This window comes from Empidonax traillii, unplaced genomic scaffold (genome assembly GCF_003031625.1).
Source record: "Empidonax traillii isolate 1590-97213 ecotype Southwest subspecies unplaced genomic scaffold, ASM303162v1 scaffold1819:size175429, whole genome shotgun sequence".
NCBI classification, from domain to species: domain Eukaryota; kingdom Metazoa; phylum Chordata; class Aves; order Passeriformes; family Tyrannidae; genus Empidonax; species Empidonax traillii.
Window position 1 is genome coordinate 22,524 of NW_020957012.1, and position 21,188 is coordinate 43,711.

Below are 21,188 nucleotides of genomic sequence, written 5' to 3' on the forward strand. Positions count from 1 at the left end.
GAGGAGAGCTGGGAGAGTATAGATAGCAATCAAGCTGTTCCTGACAGCATCTCCTGAAAAAAAAATGATCCAAATAATTCAGCTTTAACTGGGTATGGGCATAATCTTGCATTCTTCAAACCACAGCTTTCATATTCAGCTTGGGAACTTTGTCGAGGATTCAAGAATTGACACCACAGAAGTAATTTATTTTATTATCCTGATCATTTCATATTTGCTAAGGGCTGGATTCTGCCCCCGTATGCATATGCTTCCTCTGAAGTCAGTGGGAGTTGAGCACATTTTTAGCAGCTGGCAAAATTCGGTCCTATATTTATATTTGTTAAATTTGCTTCCAGCACCCGATGCGGAATTGGTTCGGAGGGCTGTTAAAAAATGAAAAAGACCAGCGGTATCAGAGTCTTGATTTGCATTTAGGTATCAGTTGTACGTGGGGCCCGGTTCATTCAAGCTGTGCAGACATTTTAGATTAATCACTGGTGGGTACAGTCTCTCTCTGCCTCGCATAACTCCCATTAACGTTAATGTGGGCATTGAGAAGAAAAATCTTCCCTTCATAAAAATAAGCGCCCAACATCTGTTTATATTTATTTCCCTGCCTACACTTTTTTGCCTGCAGCGCAGTCTGTGGCTGCAGACTTAAAAAAACTCAGCCCGCCTTCCCTCGGAAGGTTTCGTGGACTGAGAAGTGACGAGAAACACTCGGTGTTCAGGTCGAGGGGACGCTCACTGGCGTGTAAAGCACGTGCATCTCCAGACAAACAAAGAGGAGGATGGTTAACGAAATCTGAAACGTTCGGATTACGCTTGGGGAATTCGGTTTTTTTTTTTGGAAACGCTGCTCTGACTTTTTTGGTGATTATCCCGGAGCAAATCTGGGAAAATAACAGCAGAGAGAACTCTGCATTACCTCAGTCGTGGGTCAGGAGGAGACTGAGATGCTGCCATGAATCACTCACCAGTAATGGTGGATACCACCCATTATCTTGATTTAGCAGATAAGTGAGACCAGATGGTTTGCAACAGTGCTGTGTGAACATCTGATGGATTTAAAGAACTTCTGCAGGCTTCCCTGTTATTTTGTGTATCGGGTGTTTGGTTACACAACAGTATGTGAACTTGACATCCAAAGCGAGACCTAATCGGGCGATACGTGCGCAATTAAAACTCCTGTGCCAAAAAGAACGTTGCTCCACAACTGTTCCCGCGGTTTCATTGGCTTTGGTTGCATGGAAAGGTCTCCCTGCAGTGGGTGGTGTGGGAAGAACAGAGAAAAGAGACAGTTTGATCTTCTGTAGCCTCGCTGGAGTTGAAATAGATTGTCCTCAGGTCTGCAGCCTGATGTTTTTAAGCACAGCAGATTGCACACAGTATGTATTTTAAAACAAAGCCATTAAATCCCACCATCCAACTGGGTATGTTGTAGCAAAACAAAGGTGGTGGTAGTAATTCTGCTGTCAAGTGAAACCAGATTTTAACATCGCAGCCGGCTCGTGCTGCATCCTACCAGCAGCCCTGGTTCCTGTAATAGCTGTGAAACGAAGAAAAACCCGCCATAAAGAGAGAAGAAGAGGTGAGATGAAGATCTGAAGTGTGCCAGGAGGTGACACTGAAAGTCCCTGCTTTTTCATGCATCTCGGTGGGAAGTGAATGCCTCGAGTCCCTTTCTTCACCCAGCTGCTCCATGGCACCTGGGTTTCGTTCCTCTTTTTCGTGACAAGGCGGTTTATGATGTGCTCTTAGATGCTCTTCTTAGAAAAGTTCCCTTTAAGAGGACTTATTCTTAGCAGTCTGTTAAGCAGGCTGAAGAACACCAGGACTGGGAATGTTGGGAATAATTCGCTTCTCTTCATCTCCCACCCCGAGCTGTGAAAAGCCGCTCGCAGGCCACGCGAAGTCCTTGGTGTCCCGCTGGGGCGCCTGTGGCACTCAGCTCTGCTGGTCCAGCTTGTCCAGGAGCTTCTGTTGTAACAGCTCCTTCCCTGCTCTGGCTGTCACAGCTCCAGAGATGGCTGTGCATCCATAGATTAATGCTGATTTCCCGGAGGCGTCGCAGAGGAGTCGTGCGATGCGATACTTCGATAGCACGAACGGCGGGGGCGGTGGAGTTCCCGTGTCATAATATTTACTTTGGAAAAACCAAGGGTGGCCTTTTGATCTGAATTCTGTTAATTAGCTGGGCTCACTGAAAGGGAGCCCAAGGCAGAGGGGCAGGAGTGGCAGTGGAATCCCCAAGGCTGGTGGTCACACCGTCCCTTATCGAGCTCAGCGGTTCATTCTCAATAAAAATCGCCCCGTGATCACGATGTGCTGCCACGGTGTTAATAACAGCAGTCTCATTTCCAGGGCTACGAAATCCCTGTCCACGAGATGCATTTGTTAGCACACATTCTGCATTTCAGCAGCCACTAGGGGAAAAAAAGGTGTAGCAGCTTTAGATGTATGAGCTGAAGGGAGTGAGTAAGATGTTTATGATTGTAGAGAAGGTGTTTATAATTGGAGAGAAGGTGCTCATAAAAGAAGAGAATGAAAACCTTCACTGACACTGATGAAGGGATGCTGATTTTTACCATTTCAGAACGCAGCTCTTCTGTACTTTGATTGCAAGGCATTACAGTGCAGGGAAGTAACTTGGAGGGGGTATGACACTCCAGGGTAAAGACCAGCAATGATACTGTGTGGAGATACCATTTCTAGGAGTCTTAAATGTGTTTTACAGTTGACATAACTCCTCTCGGGCCACAGCTAATGAATATGTTAATTAAGTTAATGGAGTCTCTGTAGTATTTGTAAAAGCCCCGGGGATAATATGTATCTAACAGGGATGATTAAGCAGTGTCCAGGGATAATTGTTTTCCATCAGAGGCAAGGAAATTGTCCTGATTCCTCCTTCAGTGTTGACAGAGTTCTCCAGGAAAGCCCCCTTGAGCCTCTTTACATGTGAAATATGGTGATTCCTGTGTTCCCCGTGCTTGTGTGGCTCTCAGAGATGCAGCCAGTGGAGTGGAAAGCGCTCTGCCATCATTTGGGCACTCCAGCTCGCACAGTCAGCCTGATAATTGCCTTTTTTTTTTTTTTTTTTTTTTTTTTTTTTTTTTTTTTTTTTTTTTTTTTTTTTTTTTTTTTTGGTAAGCTTTTTTATATTTTTGCCTGGTTTTTAAGGGAATAAGGCTTATGTGTCTGCCCTTTAATACCTTGAGGGACTCCTGGCTGATTTCCCCTTCTCTCTCAGCTCTCCTAATTGCTTTCTCCCAAGCCAAGCGTGGCCACCCCTGGACAGGGTGGGTTTGCCCTCCCCTGGCACCATCCACATCTGCCACCAGTGTGACTGACCCTGCCTTCCTTTCATTGCTGAGTGGCTTAATTTTTTTAAGATGCTTCCCCAAGCCCAGCTCAGCCTGCAGAGCAGACAGGGGAGTTTTTGGGAACACCCTTCCCGGCGCCAGCCTGGTCTTGGGCTGTCTGAGAGCACTTGGGAAGCCTCAGCCTCCTCCTGCTGAGAGGCTCCCTCTGGTCTCCAGTGCCAGCCTGTGCCAGTCCCTTGTTGTTACTGCCAGCAATGGAGTGGCAGATACACCCAGAAATGCTATAATTCGAGGCAGAAGTCAGGGAGGGGGCAGCCAATTCAAGACATTCCCTCCCCTTCTTGTTCCCCGACCTCCCCGTGTCATCTCAGAGCTGGAGCGCTGCCTCTCCACCCCTCTGTGCTTGTGCATAGCCCAGAAAATGACCCCCCCCCTTACATCTGATGGCTCATTGACACGATTTTTAGGGAATGTTGAGGGAGTCCCACCTAAATCTGGGCTCTCCATAACACCCTGCAGCAGTGGGGAAGCCACAGCAGCCCTTGGTGGCCCTTCTGCCCTGTGCACATCGGTGCCTGGGCAGAGCTCAGCTCTGCCTGTTGCCATCCAGTTCACAGCTTTGTGTCTCAAATGGATGATTGTGCATATCCTGAGACTTTTTGTTGTTGTTGGTTGTGGAAATCTCTGGTTATTTAGCACCTCGTACAACCCAATTACATGAAATTTTTGCATGTGGGTGAATTTTTATTTTTTTTTTCCCCCCTCAGGCTCGTGGAAGAAAAATGTTCTTTTCTTTCTCACTTGTGTTCTAGGGCGGTCTGACTGTGACTGTCTTTCCTAACTCTGCCTCTGTGCCTTTCACAGACTTTGGATTGAGCAACTGTGCAGGCATCCTGGGTTATTCTGATCCCTTCAGCACCCAGTGTGGGAGCCCAGCATATGCAGCCCCTGAACTTCTGGCAAGGAAGAAATACGGGCCCAAAATAGACGTTTGGTCCATGTGAGTTACTTCTCTACTTCATAATTGTCATTGCAATGAGCAGGGGACACTTTCAGTTCCATCAGGGTGCTCAGAGCCCCATCCAACCTCACCTTGAGCATTTCCAGAGATGGGGCATCCAATAACGTGATAGTGTCAGGCCTTAAAGATGAAATACAGTCTCTAAACACTAAGATTAATTTTTTTTTTCCTTGTTCCTGATCATTTTGGTTTCCTTTTCTCCCTCTTTTCTCTTAGTGGGGTGAACATGTATGCCATGTTGACTGGAACCTTGCCTTTCACCGTGGAGCCCTTCAGCTTGAGAGCCTTGTACCAGAAAATGGTGGACAAAGAGATGAACCCTTTCCCCACCCAGCTCTCTTCAGGTAATCAGAGGGAGCGTGCTGGGACCTGGTCAGAGCCATTGCAAGGAATGATGGTGGCTCCTGCTGCCAGTGTGTTGTGCTAGTTGGGAAAAGCAGCTCCTTTCATTTCAGCCTCTGAGAGAAGTGCAGGAATTGCTGTAGTGGAACTCCTTTTGGTCTTCCTTTTCTCCCTGTTTTCTCTTCTGTGTGCCAGCTGCAGAAGCACCGGGTTGTGCTGGACGTGAGAGAAGGGACAAGCCTGTGAAGTTCTGTGAAACCACCTTTGTAGAGCAGTGGGTCAGTTTTGCACACTCAGATTTTAGCGTACGGATGGACAGCCAGATCATTTCGGAGTAAGGGATTCCTGGGCATTATCATGACCAGGTTTGAGTGATAAACCACCTCAAATGACCTCACATTTATCATGGAGTCGTAATGACATGCTCTCAGGAAGCTATTTTGGGATGGTGACCTGAGACAACCTCTGTGTGTTCACAAAATGCGAAATTGTTGATGTATTAGCACAAGAAATATTAATTCCTGCTTCAGAGCCGTGTCACTAGGCAACAGAATCATTTTCCAGCTTGCAGCAAGACCACTGTCAGCATTTGGAACAAGCTCTGTTCGCCAGTTGGGTTTTATTTTCGTGTGCCAAATTGGTGGAGAGCTTCTGTTCTCCTTCCCTGGCAGCCTCTTTGCAAAGGGCCACTCAGTAAAATGAAAAGATTGCAAGTGCAAAAAGGGCAGCCAAGGAAGGAAACTGTTGTTACAGGTTGTGAGAGAAAGCCCTCAGGAGTTGTGTCACGAGATGAATTCTCCAAGCACAGATTTACCCGTGGAAGAGGTGGATGGGGAAGGGTTTTATCACCTGGGTTATCCCTGCCTAACCTGTTGCTCCTTGTTCACTCAGCTCCTGCATGAAGGACCCTTTTCCTGCCAGCAGTTCATATTCTGGCATATTGTAAAGTGGAGGGTTTACAAGTGAGCTGGGAGGCTGCAAGTTTCTGCTTGGTTTTTTTTTGTTTTGTTTTGTTTTGTTTCGGTTTTTTGTTTGGTTGGGGTTTGTTGGGGTTGGGTTTGTTTGGTTGTTGTGGGTTTTTTTTGCTGTGTGTTTGACTCAATTAGGGTGTTTGGAATTTCCACTCCCGTTAGGATTCACTTGCACAAAATGGCTGTTTTAATGTTCTAGCGCAGGCTTTAAAGCCCCAATGTGTAAATTAAAAGAAAGATTGCACTGACTGCTTCCTGCTGCACTTGTCTAGATGCCAAGTCCTTCATCAGTTGCAAGGTTACCTCTGAATTCAGGGACTTGCATGGTATAGTCAGCATTTTCCAAGTTTGGCAAGAAATGTACCTCCTAGACTGAGGTAAATTGTTTTACCAATGAAGAGCAGTTACATGATGGCTTGTGGAGTGTCTTTGAACCCATGGACTGTTTCCCCAGTCGTCGTTTACTTCCCATTCTCTTTAAGTGGGAGATTGCACTGACTTCACTGGGACAGCTCAAGCCTGAACCACCCCGGAAAGGCCTGGGCAAACACTGGGTAGCAAAAAAGATAATGTTACTTTTGACAGGCTTCATTTTACTGTTTCATTCAGCCTCCCATTTTTAGTGGAGATGAGATTTTTCTCACCTCTCTGTGGCATTTGTGGAGCTCACTGGACACTGGTCTCCAGGGAAAGCAGTATTTTGTTTATCCTGTGAGAACTTGGGAGAGATGATGGCAAATTAATGGACTAGATTTAAGCATGTTAACCTTTCCTCACAGGGAACAAAGGTACACATCAGTTCCTGATCTGAGCCAGTGGCCTCTCACGTTCACTGACGCCGCACACTCTGATTTAAGATGACATTTGTTCCTGCCACCATTAAGCTTTGGGTCAGTGGGTGCAAACTCTGCTCCTCTGCTCTCTGAATTGTAGTGCTCATTAACTTCTTAGGTTTATGGACCTTTTGCTCTAATCAGGTTTTATTATATGTATTTTATATATATAAATTAACTATATAGAGAGAGTTTTTGCAGGAGTCTGTTTTGCTTGTTCAGTACATTGTCTTTCAATATTTCTTTTCACAGTTACTGAACATGCAGCCCCCTCATGTAATAGTCAGTCTTATCACTGAGCAATAAAACACTTTTTTGTGTTGGTTAGAATATTGGGTGACCATGAGCAGCCTGTGTAGCGACGGGGGAAGTTTGGAGTTACTGTTTGATTTTTCCCCACTTAGGAAACCATTTTTCACTTAAGCTCCCTAAAACAACACAGCCACCTGGTTATTGATTTTGGGTGGGCAGAGGTCAGTCGGGAGGGAGGTTGGTATTCACCCCGCACACATTCCTTTCCTTCCCTCTTCCGTATGCTCACGTTCTTCCTTCTGGAATTCAGCAGAGATGAGAAAAGCCATTGTTTGTTTGTGCCCGTAGTTTGGAGGAGGGATTTTATTAGGTGGGGCTTGTGGAATGACCTTGCTGCTTTCTCTCCAGAGGTGTTTTTAAGCCATACCTGCGTCCCCGGTTACGACCAGGCACAGCCTCCTGGAGAGGGAATGAGACACTGAGCTGGTCTCAGTCATGACAGGGAACATGTTTGCTCATGTTTGCTCCCTGGGGCGCTAATTTTGGCTGATCTGGGAAAGGCTTCTCTCCTCCTTGTACCATCTGACAGCTCAAATCAGCCCAAGCCAGCACAGTTACTCATCCTCCACCATGTTTCCCGGGTCCGGGGAGCTTCCAGGGGGGAACTTCCCTCCAGAATTAGTTTGTCCCAGTCTGAATCTGTTATCTGTGGTGCCTCACAAGCTTCATTTAATTAGTCTGCCTTTTGGGTGGTGAAGTAAGACTTTTAAGGACACATCAGGTGATTTGGGGGGCTGAGCGTGGTGGTGGTGGTGATGATGATGATGATGGAGGAGGAGGGTGTTGGCTTGGGAAGGGGGGATTTGTTTTGCTCTGAGCCCATGGGATGTGTGTGGTTTCTAACACAGAGATAAGGGAGCTACTGGAGCGAGAGGAGATGAAGTGGAAGAACAAGGGGTTTGTTGTTTGCTGTAATGGGGATTTCCGTGCCCAGGAGGACGAGGAGGGGGCACTCTGGGCACGAAGGGAACAGCTTCCAGCGAGTTTATGAACTTGGATGTAGACTTTTCCTGCTGCTTTTCTGCAATATTGTTGTTGTAGGAAAAGAGCAAAAATGTTGGGTATTATTCAAATGCCTCTGGAAGCTGAAGGTTCAGCACCTGAGACCAAAATGAAAATGAATTTTGATGTTCTCTTTTAATTGGGCTAAAACCTTCTGCAGCTGATTGTAGGCTGGATGGAAGCCAGGAGAGAATTTGACCTCGTAATGTCAAAGGGAGCCGAATTTGCCATGTCTTCCTTCCTGGCTCTGCATCCCTCCCCTCCCCTCTGGTCCATCTCCTCTTACCTTAAACACAGTGATTTCTGTCTGACCTTGCTCCAGTTCTTGCCCTCATGAGGAAATCGAGTGTTGTCACACCTGCTTTGAAACTTCAAACAAGCTCTGAGACAAAAAACCCTCTTTTTCTCCTCTCCTTTTATGACTCCATAAATCACTGTGACTGTAAATCACTGTTTATTTTACTTACTAATCCCTTATCAGTACTTCCATTTTCCCAAGGACATCAGAGCACACCGTAAGGAAAACATCGCTTTTTAGTACACTCTTGGCCAGGCTACGCACCTGTAGTAACTCCACTGCTGTGTAAGTGATAAAGCAGATGGCACAGCTATTGTTTGGGCTTTTTCCTTGCTTTCTTCACAGCTGCCATCAACTTCCTACGGTCTCTGCTGGAGCCAGACCCCGCAAAGAGACCAAACATCCAGCAGGCCCTGGCAAATCGATGGCTCAACGAGAACTACCCTGGAAGAGCACCACCCAACGTCACCTACCCAAACAGGTACTGCCTGGAAGGGAGGAGAAAGCCCGCCAGGGTGTCTGTGAACATCGTGTGTGTGGAAATGTGAACAGGTCTGGGGCTTCAGCTCCGCTCCTGTGGCACCATCCCAGCGCGTTTTCTGGGATTGCTTTTGTGACTCCGTCGTGGAAGTTGTTAGGATTGAGGAAGTGTTGCTTGGAGTGGTCCAAAGCAATACCTTAAATTAGAAGCTGGCCTGCGGTGTATTATTTATTTGCAGGGTGGCCTGGGGTGCAGATCATGGCTCCATGGGAATGGGGGGATGTGTGACGGGCAGTTCTGATCTCCTTGTGATTCAGTGAAATCCAGGTTACCTTTCCTGCAGAGGCTCTGCCTTTTTGTGCTATATCCATGAGGCTCTGTGGATAAAGAGAAAAGAAAGGTCAGAGTTAAGTGATCCTGCCTCCTTGTTCACCTTGAACCTTGCTGAATACATGACTCAATGCAAGAAGAGAACAAATCTCATGGTCAGTCAAACATCCATCCAGGGAAAAAGAAAAAGCAGGAAAGATACTTGTGGTCCACTTTGGTGGTGTTAGAAATAATCTTGCTTGACTTTAAACATGTGCAGAGCTGCCACATGAGCCAGCCAGGCAAGGCTCTCCTTGCAGTCAGTGCCGAGAAACAAGGGCACTCTTTACATGAGGATTCATCTGCCTTCTCTTTGATTCTGCCTTAGGATGACTCTGTGCCCAGGAGACACCAGTTCCTCTCCTGTGACTGTAAATGGAGCCTCGGGCAACTCACTTGGAAATACAAGCCTGTGTTTGATCAGATAAAACCTCCTTGCTCTATCAAAGCCCTCCAGCTGTGCCTCACACACAGCCCGGTACCTGCAGGAGGTGCTGGCTCGCAGCTCAGGCAACACCGAGGCAAAGGCAGTGAATTAAAGCCTAATTTTGCTGCTTAAAATTTGATAGCGCTCCAGAATTTCTGTCCTGGCTTCGCTAAGAGGAGAGTCCCTCAGTGAAGATCATAATTTCCCCCCCCGCCAGAAACCAGATGTAGCTTGTAGGTGCGATGACTTTTATCTGAACGTCGGATCCACCGTCCTCCCCCCAAAAAGGATTTGGTGGTCACCAGCCAAACAAAGACACTCTTTGTGCCTTTGACCTGAGGAGAATCACAGGTTTTACACCCTCAAGGTTTATGCTGGGTGGGTGTTGAGCAGCTTGGGTGCCAGGGGGGAGCATCACCAGGGACCATCCGACAGGGCCTGGCAGCGCCCAGACCCCGCCTGGACACAATATGAAGGTGCAAAGAGTTGTTTCACAAGGAAGGTGAGCAGGCAGATCCATTCTCTTTGACATTCCTGCTGCAAATTTAAGGGCAGTTGAGTTAATTTGCCCAGTGTGGTGTTTGGCAAAAGGAGATGTGAGTGTCTGTGGTGCATTGGACTGTGCATGTGAACGTTGTGTGGTAAAGAAAGGGAAAACAAGTGTAAACTGAATGAGTCATTAAGCTAATGAAATCACTGTCATAATGAGCCCAATCAATCCACTAAATGTGGCATCTGTTAAGTCAATGTAAGTGTAACAGGGAGCTGGAGGGGTAATTTAATTCTCTGTCTGTTTGAGTCTTAGCTGCAGAAAAGAGGGAAAAAAGTACAGAAGTACTTTAATGTGCTTTCACAATTCTTCTGCATTTGTAGGTGTGTTTTCGTGCCTCTGTTTTTAATTCCTGGCTTGCAGTTGTCAGGCTTTTGTGAGGTTCCTTCCAGAGTTTGCTTAGTGCAGCGAGGTGGGCAGCTTCTTCCCTTCTTCCCTTCTTTCTTTCTCATCGCACTGATTTTTCTCATCATTTTGTCAGAAATCAGGAGAGAAGTAGATACTCCTCCTATCTGAACCCAGATTTCACTGGAAGCTGTAAAGGATAAAAGCCACAGAGATTCCTTCACTTCATTTTTTTTGTAATAACATTTGCTTTAGTTTCACGAGTTGATGCCCCAAGCTTTACCTACCCAGACTTTGTCGTGCTGGAGCTTTACGGGGGAAATAATCTGTAAAGTTTGAAATATTTAAATATGTGGCCTGACTCCTTTTGAGTTTGCCTCAGAAAGTACCACTGGAGTGGAATTCTGTGGAATTTCTCCCAAGTTTTTCTTAGTGTGCAGATGTGGATAAGGTGTGTTGAAACAGTGTGTGAAAAAAATCCACTGCTGAATTTGCAAAGAGTCAATTCCCCTTTTAATCAACACGGGAGAGGCTGTGTTGTGTTCTTGCACTATTCTGGGCTTAACACCCATTGTTCCAAAGACAGGAACGTGGTAGGAAAGGGAAGAACGTGGAGATAAGGTGGAAGAACGGCAAAAAACCTGCGTTTTCAGGAGAATATTCTCTCCCAGGCTTTTTATAAGCTGGCTTTTGTTAAAAAGAAATTCCCTGGAGGCAAGCAGAAATTTCCCGTTTTGCTGAGTGGAAATTGCTTGAATTTCTTTTGCTGTACAGATGTCTCGACGTGCAGTGGCCGAGATAAGTTTTGCTTTTGAACTTGAAAAAAAAAACCCCAACCCCGAGCATTTCTTTGGGGCAGAAAGACTGTTAACAAGCGAGGGGAACAAAGGGAAAGAGTTGTTTGAGATTTTCCAGACTGGTTTTTTTTTTTTTTTTTGATGTTAAACACTGGCTTACATCTTGCCTAAGCCCCGTAGATCAGACCCAGGCTGCTGTCTGGGCATTCCTCACAGCACAGGTGCACAGGAGAGGGGGGACAGCAGGGTAGGAGTGGGAAAGGTGGGAATGATCCTCTGGAAGGGGGAAGGCAGCTGGCAAAAATGCCCACAGCATAAGGTCCCCTGGGTTGCCTTAGCCAGATACTAGGCTTGGTATTAGGAGCAAGGAATATCCTTTAGGAGCCAAGTGAAACCCAGCATTTCTTTGGAGATGGATGGGAGCTGACAGATACATCTGGGACTCTGTCCAGCACACTTAGAGGTCTAAATAGGAGCGGAGTTCTTTGGAAAGTCTGGCTTTAACTTAGACTGAGATGATGCTTTGCCGTTTCCACTCCATTTCTCGACTTGGCCGAGCCTGTTACAGACTCTGTGGAAGTGCAGATACATAAACACGGCTTGGATGTGTGCTTTTAACTGACAGGGGTATAACAGCAGTGTTACCACTCTGAGAGCTGCTGCAATGACACTGCACATCCCCCTTTTCCAGCAGGAAAAATTCCCTCTCTACTCAGCGCATGGGACAGGTAAGGCGTGAGGCTGAGTGCCAGGGGTGTCTGACTGCAAGGAAAAGGACTTTTCAGGGACCTGTCTGGGTTGGATTTGACCTCTTTTCCTTCAAAACCAGGTGGATACTGTGATTCTGTGACAATCTTGATGGTCCCCATTGGTCGGGTGCAGGGTAACAAACGGCTCATCCTGAGCATCACGGTGCCGTCTCACACCAGGGATGGACACGGTGGGCAGAGTCCTGTTTGTTCAGCTCTCACAGCTTCCTGCAGTGCCAGTGATTCCCAAACAACCTGTCCTTTTAATGGGAAGAGAGAGATAATCACTCCCATGTCCCTGAGCCCGTCAGGCTGTGCCTGGTTCCCCCCCACCCCGAGGCTCCATCACCAGCAGGATGGTTCTGACGCCGGGATGGCTCCAACTCGGTGCTCTGCCTTCTCCTCCACCCTGTGCAGGATTCACCTGGAGGACCTCAGCCAGAGTGTCCTGCTCCACATGACCGAGAAGCTGGGCTACAAGAACAGCGATGTCATCAACACCGTGCTCTCCAACAGGGCCAGCCACACGCTCGCCATCTACTTCCTGCTCAATAAGAAGCTGGAGCGGTACCTGGCCAGCCTGAGGGTGAGCCCTGCTTCTTTCTGGTTCTCTCTGCATGACTGGCTGAGCAGGGGTGGGGGGGGAAAAAAGAGGGCTAAAAGTTTCCCTGCTTGCTGGGAAACTCAAGACTTCACTTGAGTTTTGGGGTGGGGTTTTTTTTCCCCCTAATTTTGTAGCCCGAAGGGGAGGTATTCCTTGCAAATTAATAACGTTATTCCGGGTAAGAATTCCCCAGGAATTGCTGATAGGCTTCTTGTGTCCCTGTTTCCATGGGAGATCCCCTCCTGCAGGGCATTTGCCCTGCAGAGCTTTATGTGCACATGGTGATTCTGTGACTGTGATGGGCTGTGTCCCTGTGCCGACGTGGCTCTGTTGTTTGAAATATCAGTAGCGCCACGTAACTTGATTCAGGAGATCAAGAAGAAGCTTGAGAGCTTATTAAGGTTTTATTTAGCTTTTAAGTGAAAACCTGGGTGAAAGTTTGACGTGATCTGACCTTCCTGCAAGTTGATGCTCCTCCACTGAATGCCAAGAGTGGATACAGCACATTTAGCAATAATTGAACATTATTTTTCTCTAATTAGCCCACATATTTTACTTTTCTGTGCTCTTCTCTCCACAGAAGGCCGAAGGCCAGGACAGTGTTTGCCACAAGAACCAGCTCTACCAGATAGAAAAATACAAGGCAAATAAAGACTCCTATGAGGTAAAGCTCATCAAAGCTTGTAGAGTGGTTTGAAAACAGATTGGATTTGAGGATCCTTGGTGATTGTGATCAAGGTGATGGGTTTGTGGACACGTGGAGGAAAAAAAAAAAGACCCGTGGTCATTCCTGTGCAGGACAAATAATTCCCTCAATTCCTTTTCAAAGGAGCTAATAGCAACCCCCTGGAGTGGAAGTGTAAAGGTGACTTTGAGGTTTTTTTGAAGCAATTAAAAGGTTTTAAGGCTCTGTTTAGCAAAATTATGTGAAGTTAATCATAGGGCTCCATAATTTCATTCTGGGGTGCAAGTTGCTGGTGTTACAGGATCAAAACTGAGTCTTCTTGAGACTCTCCTTGAATCTTAAGACCTTGGTGGTGTAGGGCAGAGAACTCTGCTCTCCAGCCTTTTTACCTGTGACTAGAGAAGGTATTTTTTATTAAACCGTGGCTGGATTTTTCTTCCCTGGCTGATTCTTTGCCAAGCACTAAAATTACAAGAGTAATCTGAGCTGTGCAAGTCTTCCCTGCCAACACAAAGAGCAGCATTCTTGGGGAGTCTGCCTGCTTCAAAAGCTACTCCTCAGCTCTGGATTGATGATCTAATTGCAGGGGCAGATTTGTGTCGTGGCTGGGTTTGTTTGTCACAAAGACTCCTTGCAAGACGAGCTGAGCTGCAAGCCGTGGAAATAGCAGGGCAAAGTACTTACTCTTTCCTTCCATAAATCAAAACCATCTTACTTAAAATGCATCAGCAGTGGGTAGACTCAATGAATATAATATTTCACAGTGCTCTGACAGCTTATTCAAGCTGTTGCAGAGCAGCCTTTCCCCTGGAAGCACAGGCAGGTACCGGGATGCTGCAGTGGAGCATCTCGCTGCTGCCTGGGCTGGATTCCTCCTCCTGCTGCTGCTGCTGCCACTTCTCTTTGCGGTGCCAGAGCCAGGGATGGCTCTGCCAGCCATCCAGGAATGGGCTCACAGCTTCTGTGCACCGACCCTGTGCAGAGGAGGCTGCAGCAGGGCCTGATATTTGATTTCCCCAAGGATAACTGGAAACCAACGGCAGTGCCGGTGCTTGGCCCCGGTTTGCTTTGTGGGCATGCTTAGGGATAAAACTCCTTCCAAAGCCTCTCCTGCACTCAGAGTTAGTCCCAGGGTAGCTATTTAGAGGATGAGGGGGTGTCATGTCTTTCTTGAAATAGTTACCAGGATGTACTCACAGTGCAGACACTGCAGGAACAATAACAGTCTGTTCTCTTTCTGCATGGGCACAGCTGAGGATAGAAGCGTTCAGGGCCAGCTTGGACAGGGCTTGGAGCAACCTGGTCTAGTGGAAGGTGTCCCTGCCCATGGCAGGGGGTGGAACTGGATGACCTTTAAGGTCTCTTCCACCCCAAACCAGTGATTCTACAATGTTTTCTGTTGCTTCAGCTGTATTTCCCCAAGGGGATTACGTGATTCTTACTCTACCAGGACAGGTGGAGCTGCACAGGGAGGGGAATGCAGCCCCTGGGGTGCTACTGCCATTTGTATCTAAGGTAGAATCTCTCCTAGAATGCCTTCATGCGGGTGGCAACGCAGCCCTGGCAGTGCCAGCTCATGCCACTGGCATCAGCGGCTGCCACCAGCACTCAGGGCCGGGGGACTTGTGAGCTCAGGGAGTTTCTTGGGCTGGAGAGAGAGTCCCCTTATCCCTCCCTGCCAATTCCAGAGTGGGAACTGGGAGGCACTGGTCCCCTGGCAGGCACTGCACAAGAGCAGAGCTGTTTGTTGCCATGGGAATAGCAGGGAGAGGGATGGGAGGGATGGTCAGTGGGCGGCTCCAGCTGATGACTGAGCTTCCTTCACTTCAGCGACGTGAAATAAGGACTTGGCCTCGGGCCGGGCCTGCCAGCAGCTGGGGCAGGCTGGGGGCATGGGGGCAGTGGTCATGCCAAGCCATTCTTCTCCACTGAGGTTTTATAGGGTGCTGGGAGCTGCTGTTGCAGGCTGGTTTCACTGGAGTGCTCAGCGTGGACAGGGAGGAGGGAGGCAGGCACGAGTCTGTGTCTCTCTCTCTCCATCTCTCTTTTAGTGGGATGAGTGGCTGGTCCCTCCAGAACACCCAGGGGAGCAGGCTGGGGGTACCTGCCTCCCCCCAGGGCAGCTGGGGGGGCTCAGACCCAGGGAATGTGCAGTTTTTAGGAGCTTGTGTCGCTGCCCTATCCCCATTTCAGACATGGCCAAGGCAAACACCCTTTATCTGCCTTTCAGATCCGTTGCTGGGACCAAGGGTAGGTTTGAGGGTCAAGGTCAGGACAGGAAATAGCAGAGGATGATGTAATTCCCGAACCTATCAAGTATAAAGTACCGGTACAACTCCTGCATTGTGGGGCAGCGCGACACGGCCAAGCAAACTCTTACAACTCCCCCGAGTGAAATCTTCCTTCCCTTTTAAAATATAATAGTGTGTGCCACTTGGGGAGTCTAGGATTCGGTCATTTCCCCCTCTCTCACAACCTTGGTCATTAAGGAGCAACGTTAATAGCTTTAAAAACACTTCCAAGACCATTTGCAGTGCTCATCCAGCGTGAACTAATTAATTGCTAACAGCGGATACAGTGAGTTTTCTTTGCTGTGGGTGCTTGAATTGGGTGGTGTGGCTGAGAAAACACCCCAGCAGGGTGAAGGCCACTGCCTGTATTGTGGCAGGAGGTTATTCACACAGCAATATTATTATTATTATTATGAATATTATTATTAATATCATCAGCAGCATTGCTGCTGTTACTCCTTCATCCTCTTTTTAAAAAAGTGCTGTACTCACAGTGACTTTTTAATGAGATGCAGCAAAACATGTTGCTTAAATGAGAATTATGACCACAGGAAAAAACCCAAACCAGCCAGAACAAAAGGCCCTCTGCTTTGGGAGGGACATTTCAAACTACACCACCCCACTCTGTTCCAGACAGGCAGGATACCCTTGGAGCCTTCGAGGGGTAGCAAAATAAAGCCACAAATTTGAAGCCTGATTTTTTAGATGTGAAATAAAGACTTCTGGCTCCCCCAGAAATCAGTGGCGAAGGGTGTTTTCACAGCTTGCTGAATCCAGAGATGGAAAGAAGAGGCAGTGAATTTTCGCTGTGAAACGGTGCTTTGAAAATTGGATCCTTTTTCTGAGTCCTACTCCCAGGTTCTGTTTTTCCTCTGTCACCCCTGGAGATCAAACCTATCTAGGATATGTGCTCTTGCAATCCCACCTTCAGCTCTTCCCCCTCATGACCTGGAGTTAGGGCTCAGGGAAAGGGTGGGCCAGGACTTTTCTCCTTTTCCATGTCTTGTGCAGTTGCAGAGATGTTGTAAAAACAAGGGCCATGTTCCTCCAGGTCTTGTCTGGAGGGAAAATAAATGATTTTTAAAGAGTTTAAACTGCTCTAAAGCTCGGCAGCTCACCTTTTTAAAATGCCAGAGGAAGTGGAATAAAGAGAAATCAAAGACCTTTTTTGGTGCTTAAATAGGGTATTTCACATATGGAGGAGCACACACCTGTATCTGCTCCCTCCAGTGAGGACAAAAGTCCTCTGAAGAGAAAACTTTCCTTTTCCTTTAATTTTCCAAACCCATCTTTCTCACTGCCCGGGTGCCAGAGCAGATGGAAGCCGTGAAATTGTGTCAGAGGAAAAACGAGACGTGGAAGATTTAAGTAATTCTGAGTTAGTCAGGATAAGTTCCTCGTAAATGTGAAGTTCTTAACCCAGCTTGGGTGAGCGGGAGTGCTTGTGCCTCGCTGAACCTTCCCTCGAGTAAACCCGACTGTTCTTGTTTGTTTTGCAACCTAAAGGGCAAAAAACTCAAAGAACAAGGAGAGAAAGGGGAGATTCTTCACCGTCAGCCCCCAAAGAGAACTGAGAAAGGTCCAGTTTCATATAGACAGCCTTCTTCCTGTCTTATCTCACAGATCCAGAACACCAAGGCTCTGCTGAAGGACCGGAAAGGCGCCAAGGCCGGGGGTCCCGAGAAAGGTCAGTGGGAGAAACACCCGTGGGGCGTCCCTTTGTGCGTGTTAATGAGTGTTAATGAGCCTGTCCTGTGTGTGGTTCATGTTTGTGAGTGAAAATGGGCTTGCATTGCTGTCGGCTCAGGAGCTGGCGTGGGAAAGGACCGGATAATGTGGAGTGAAACGTCCTGAAGGGTGCTCAGCAGTCATGAGCCCTCATTTTTACTTCTCCTCGTGTTTGACAGAGTTCCTGCAGTGCTTTCAGAAAAAAAAAAAAAAAAAAAAAAGCTTTCTTTCTTTCCCTATTTACACAAAATCATCTGCACTCAACGCTGGTGTTTTGAAAGCATCAACACCCACCCCAGATCACTGACAAACCAGAGCTGGTAGACAAGCTTCTTCCTACCCAGGGAATGTGTTTTCCTGAGAGGGGGCTGAGGAGCAGCACGGGAGAATCCCTGACCCTGAGGATGTGCCGGTAGCAGTGGCATCCCTGGGAGGAGCAGTTGGGCAGCAGCTGATGGTGGAGAAAGGGGAAAGGCAGGTGGGGACTGGCAAGCTCAGCACATTTCAGGCAGCAAAGGGAGGGGGAAAAAACAAACGTGAGCAGGGAAAGGAAAAGATGTGACAGCCAGAGGAGACCATTAATCACACAGGGTGGGAGGGATGGGTGGGAGCTCCTGGCAAAAGGAGGTGGGAGAAGGGAGTAGAGGGAAAGGGGAGTGTTGGTAGTGCACACGTGGAGGGGAGACCTTGGGGAGCAGGAAGGGGATGTAGCTGGTTGTTAAATAAGGAACCAAATAAGGGGTGATCACTACAGAGCAGTGTGGGGAAGTAGAGTGATGTAAAGCAGAGCTGGTCAGAAATGGGATATACTTCCTGTGAAAAATGTTAAAAAAACCCCACACTTAAAAATGCCCATTTTGCTCCCATTTGTTGTCCCTTTTGGGAGGAAGGCACAGGGCGAAGTCAACTTATTAGGTTTTATTCCTCTTTAGGTTTCCCCCTGCTTTTTTGATCTGAAACCTGAAAATCATTCAGATCTCAGCTAAAGCATTTTTTTAATAGAAGCCATATTTTGACACATCTTAAATGAAGTGGTCAAATAATTTTGACCAGTTTTAGAAAGAAACTGGTCGGATTAACCTTTGTCTGATTTTTGCCAGACAACCCTGAGTGTGAGATTCCATCCTGATCATCCATTCAGGTCTCAACCCCTGATGAAACCCTCCCTTCACAAGGGATATATGTGAGACTTGTGGCTGTGACCTGAGGGCTGGCAGACCTGAATTATTTTAGATCCCTTTTAGGTGGTTTGAGGGAACTCATGGGCGGTGATTAACTGGTGGCTTAATTCAATTAGGGGGACCTGGCAATCAGGCTCCTTGGACAGCTTTCCATAAAGGCAGCAAAACGTGCTTGGCATAAGCCAGTGCCAGCATCCTGTAGGAACTGGGCAGATCTTCTCCACAAGCTGCTTTGTTTCACTGGGCCAAATCCTGCGAAGATTGTTCCGTTTATTTTCGGTCCTTGCTGGAGGAAGGTTCATGCTGAAGTCGATGCAGCAAATCTGTTCCAGCTATAACAGCCTGAGTCTGGCCAGTGCAGCTACTCCACGTTCACACGTGTGAAACCAAGAGCAGGTTCTGTTCCAAAATGCAAGGAAGGACACCAGGGATTAACTCAGTGTCTCTAGGTGTGGCAGTGAATACAGGACACAGATCCAGTAAGAGCCAGGCAAAGCTGTGCTGAGAGAAGGAGAAACGTGAGATTTATCAGGCGTGGCCCTAGATGATATGATTAATACAAACAGCTGAAGACACCTGTGGTTTTTCTTTTCAAGTCCTTGTCCCACTCAGTTTAAGCTCCCCTGCTGACTTTGAGGGATGATGAATTTCCCACGGAACAACAGCGTAAGTATCGAGGGAGAGTCAGGGAAGTGGGTTCTGAGTGTGTGTCCCTAAGTCAGGGAACGAGGTTCTGAAGTGTGTGTGTGTGTGTTCCCAAGAGCTTCTGGTGGCTGGTGCATGTCATGCCCCCTGTGCAGTGTGTCCCAGGGGATGTGGGACCTGCCTGCTGGGAGAAGGCAGTACTGGTGACTCCAACCCCGCTCTCCTGGTTCCCTCTCCGATTGCTTTGCAGACTCCAGCGGGGGGGTGAGCCCTTTCCACGAGCCCCTGGCGACCAAGGCAGGCTGCGTCACTTCCAGCTCCCTGGAGTACCTCGAGGTCCAGCAGCCGCCCCCCAGGACCCCTCGGCTCCTCAAGAGGCAGGAATCCCCCCCGCAGCAGGAGCCGGCCCGGAGCGGGGGCCGAGCCAAGGACTCCCCCCTCATCCTCAACATCGTGCACTCCTTCGAGTCGGTTGACAGAGACGACCAAATAGACCAGGTTTCCCCCTCTCACCAGTACAGGATTTTAGGCTCCCCGATGAATTTCCCCTACAAAAGCTCCAGTGAAAGGACACTGTCCCCGCTCTTCCCCCCGGGGAGCACGTCCCCCGTCCACCCCACCCAGGTGTCTTTCACCTACGAAGAGAAAGCGTATCCGGCGAAGGAAGAGGCCGTGTCCCCCACCCAGCTGGTGCCCAGCAACCCCCTGGGCAGCCCCAACTGCGTGAAAAGCAGGGGCAGGTTCCCCATGATGGGGATCGGACAGATGCTGAGGAAGAGGAGCCAGACGATGCAGTCGGCCGGCGAGAAGCCGCTGGAGGCCAGGATGCCTCAGCTGCAGCAGATGAGCCCCACCCAGATCTCCTTCAGCACAGCAGATGCTGTCAGCGGCCAGTGCTAGCCTGACACCCTGGGATTGATTTGCTCTGCTCTGCTCTGGGATCTCACCTTTTTTTCCACTTTAACCAAGAAGGGAAAGCCACGGGCATGTTACTGTCGCTGCGGATCAATCACACCTCAGTGCTCCAGCGCGGGAAACAGGAGGTTTGCTCGTGAGGGAGGCGTTGTCCTGCATATTGAAGTCGAAAGGGAAGGGCTCTGCTCGTGCTGTTAAGAAATATTAGCACCTGGCACCTGACTGTACAGCGAAACATGTCCTGGAAGGGCCAGGTGAACGTGTACTTTCACTGCTCTCACCTGGCGCTGCAGCGGGGCTGGGTGGAGGCGGCAAGGGTTTGGTTCCTCAAGGTGATGTGTGTGGTGCCAGGATCTGTGGTAAGACTGTCCCTGCTCCCCCTGCCTGTGCCACACAGGACGTGGCACTGCTCTAGGCATTGTTCACGGCGTGGGCAAGGGGAGAGACTCCAGACACTCTGTCCAAAGTCAGCCTGCTGAGCAGCACTGCCGAGGAGATGGCGGTGCTTTGAGCTTGAGTAAAAAGACACAAGTGATCCCAACGTTCAGAAAAAGTGGGAATGCTGGAAGTCAAAGCAGATTTTACTGTTGGTTACATGAAGCAGCTAAAAACCAGAATAATTTTTCTTCCCTAAAAAAAAAACCCCACTGATTTAATCCCATCCCTCGCAAGAAACGGGATTTTTTAAAAACAAGTGTGGAAATGCACCTCGCTGAAGGCCTGCTCCTTTCATGGGATGGGTCTGCAAGAAGATGCTTCAAGCAGAAATCCAGGTTGCAAAAGGCTGTGTTCAAACAACCCAGCCCACACCTGCACCGGCCCCTGTTACAGCAAGGCAGCTTTGGACGCACCTGGAGGCTTCTCTCAGAGGCTGCAGTGAATTAAAATGACTAATAAAGGACACAGGAACCCCTACCGAGGTTGTTTTATACTCCAGGATTGGTAATGCAGTGGTTACCAAAAACTGGGTGTTGTTATGAGCAGTGAAGATTAACTTCCTTAAGGGACACCATGTCCTGCATACTGGTCATGTTTTTCTAAGTAAACAATACATCTGAGAGGTTGACAACATTTTTTTTTTTTTTGGTTCTGTTTTTGTCTTCAACCCCATTTCCTATAAATTAGAATTTAAATTTTCATCTGTATTTTTGCAAACAGTTTTGTTGCCCCCCTTGGTTTGGTGTCCAGGCAAATGCTGAGAGTGGGACTTACCCCTTTTTGAGGTGTTTTCCTTCCAGTTTGATGAGGAAGATGTTCAGGGGCTGGGGCAGAGGCAGGGGAGGAAGTCCCCAGCAGAGCCCACAGCTGAGCACGTGTTCCTGGTTTGCAGCATAACA

General features: G+C 48.1%; 1 protein-coding gene across 1 annotated transcript in view; it reads left to right on the top strand.

The window, feature by feature from the left end:
• The window catches only part of HUNK (hormonally up-regulated Neu-associated kinase), a gene marked incomplete at its 5' end in the record, with an annotated part of 27,866 nt that extends 7,668 nt beyond the window's left edge, over nt 1–20,198 (top strand). The window contains 7 exons of the mRNA XM_027908715.1: nt 4,170–4,305; nt 4,543–4,670; nt 8,430–8,565; nt 12,220–12,388; nt 12,987–13,070; nt 17,006–17,069; nt 19,187–20,198. Of these exons, the coding sequence (XP_027764516.1) occupies nt 4,170–4,305; nt 4,543–4,670; nt 8,430–8,565; nt 12,220–12,388; nt 12,987–13,070; nt 17,006–17,069; nt 19,187–19,836 (1,367 nt within the window). The remainder of the gene's footprint in view (nt 1–4,169; nt 4,306–4,542; nt 4,671–8,429; nt 8,566–12,219; nt 12,389–12,986; nt 13,071–17,005; nt 17,070–19,186) is intronic.
• Nucleotides 20,199–21,188: the final 990 nt, after the last annotated feature.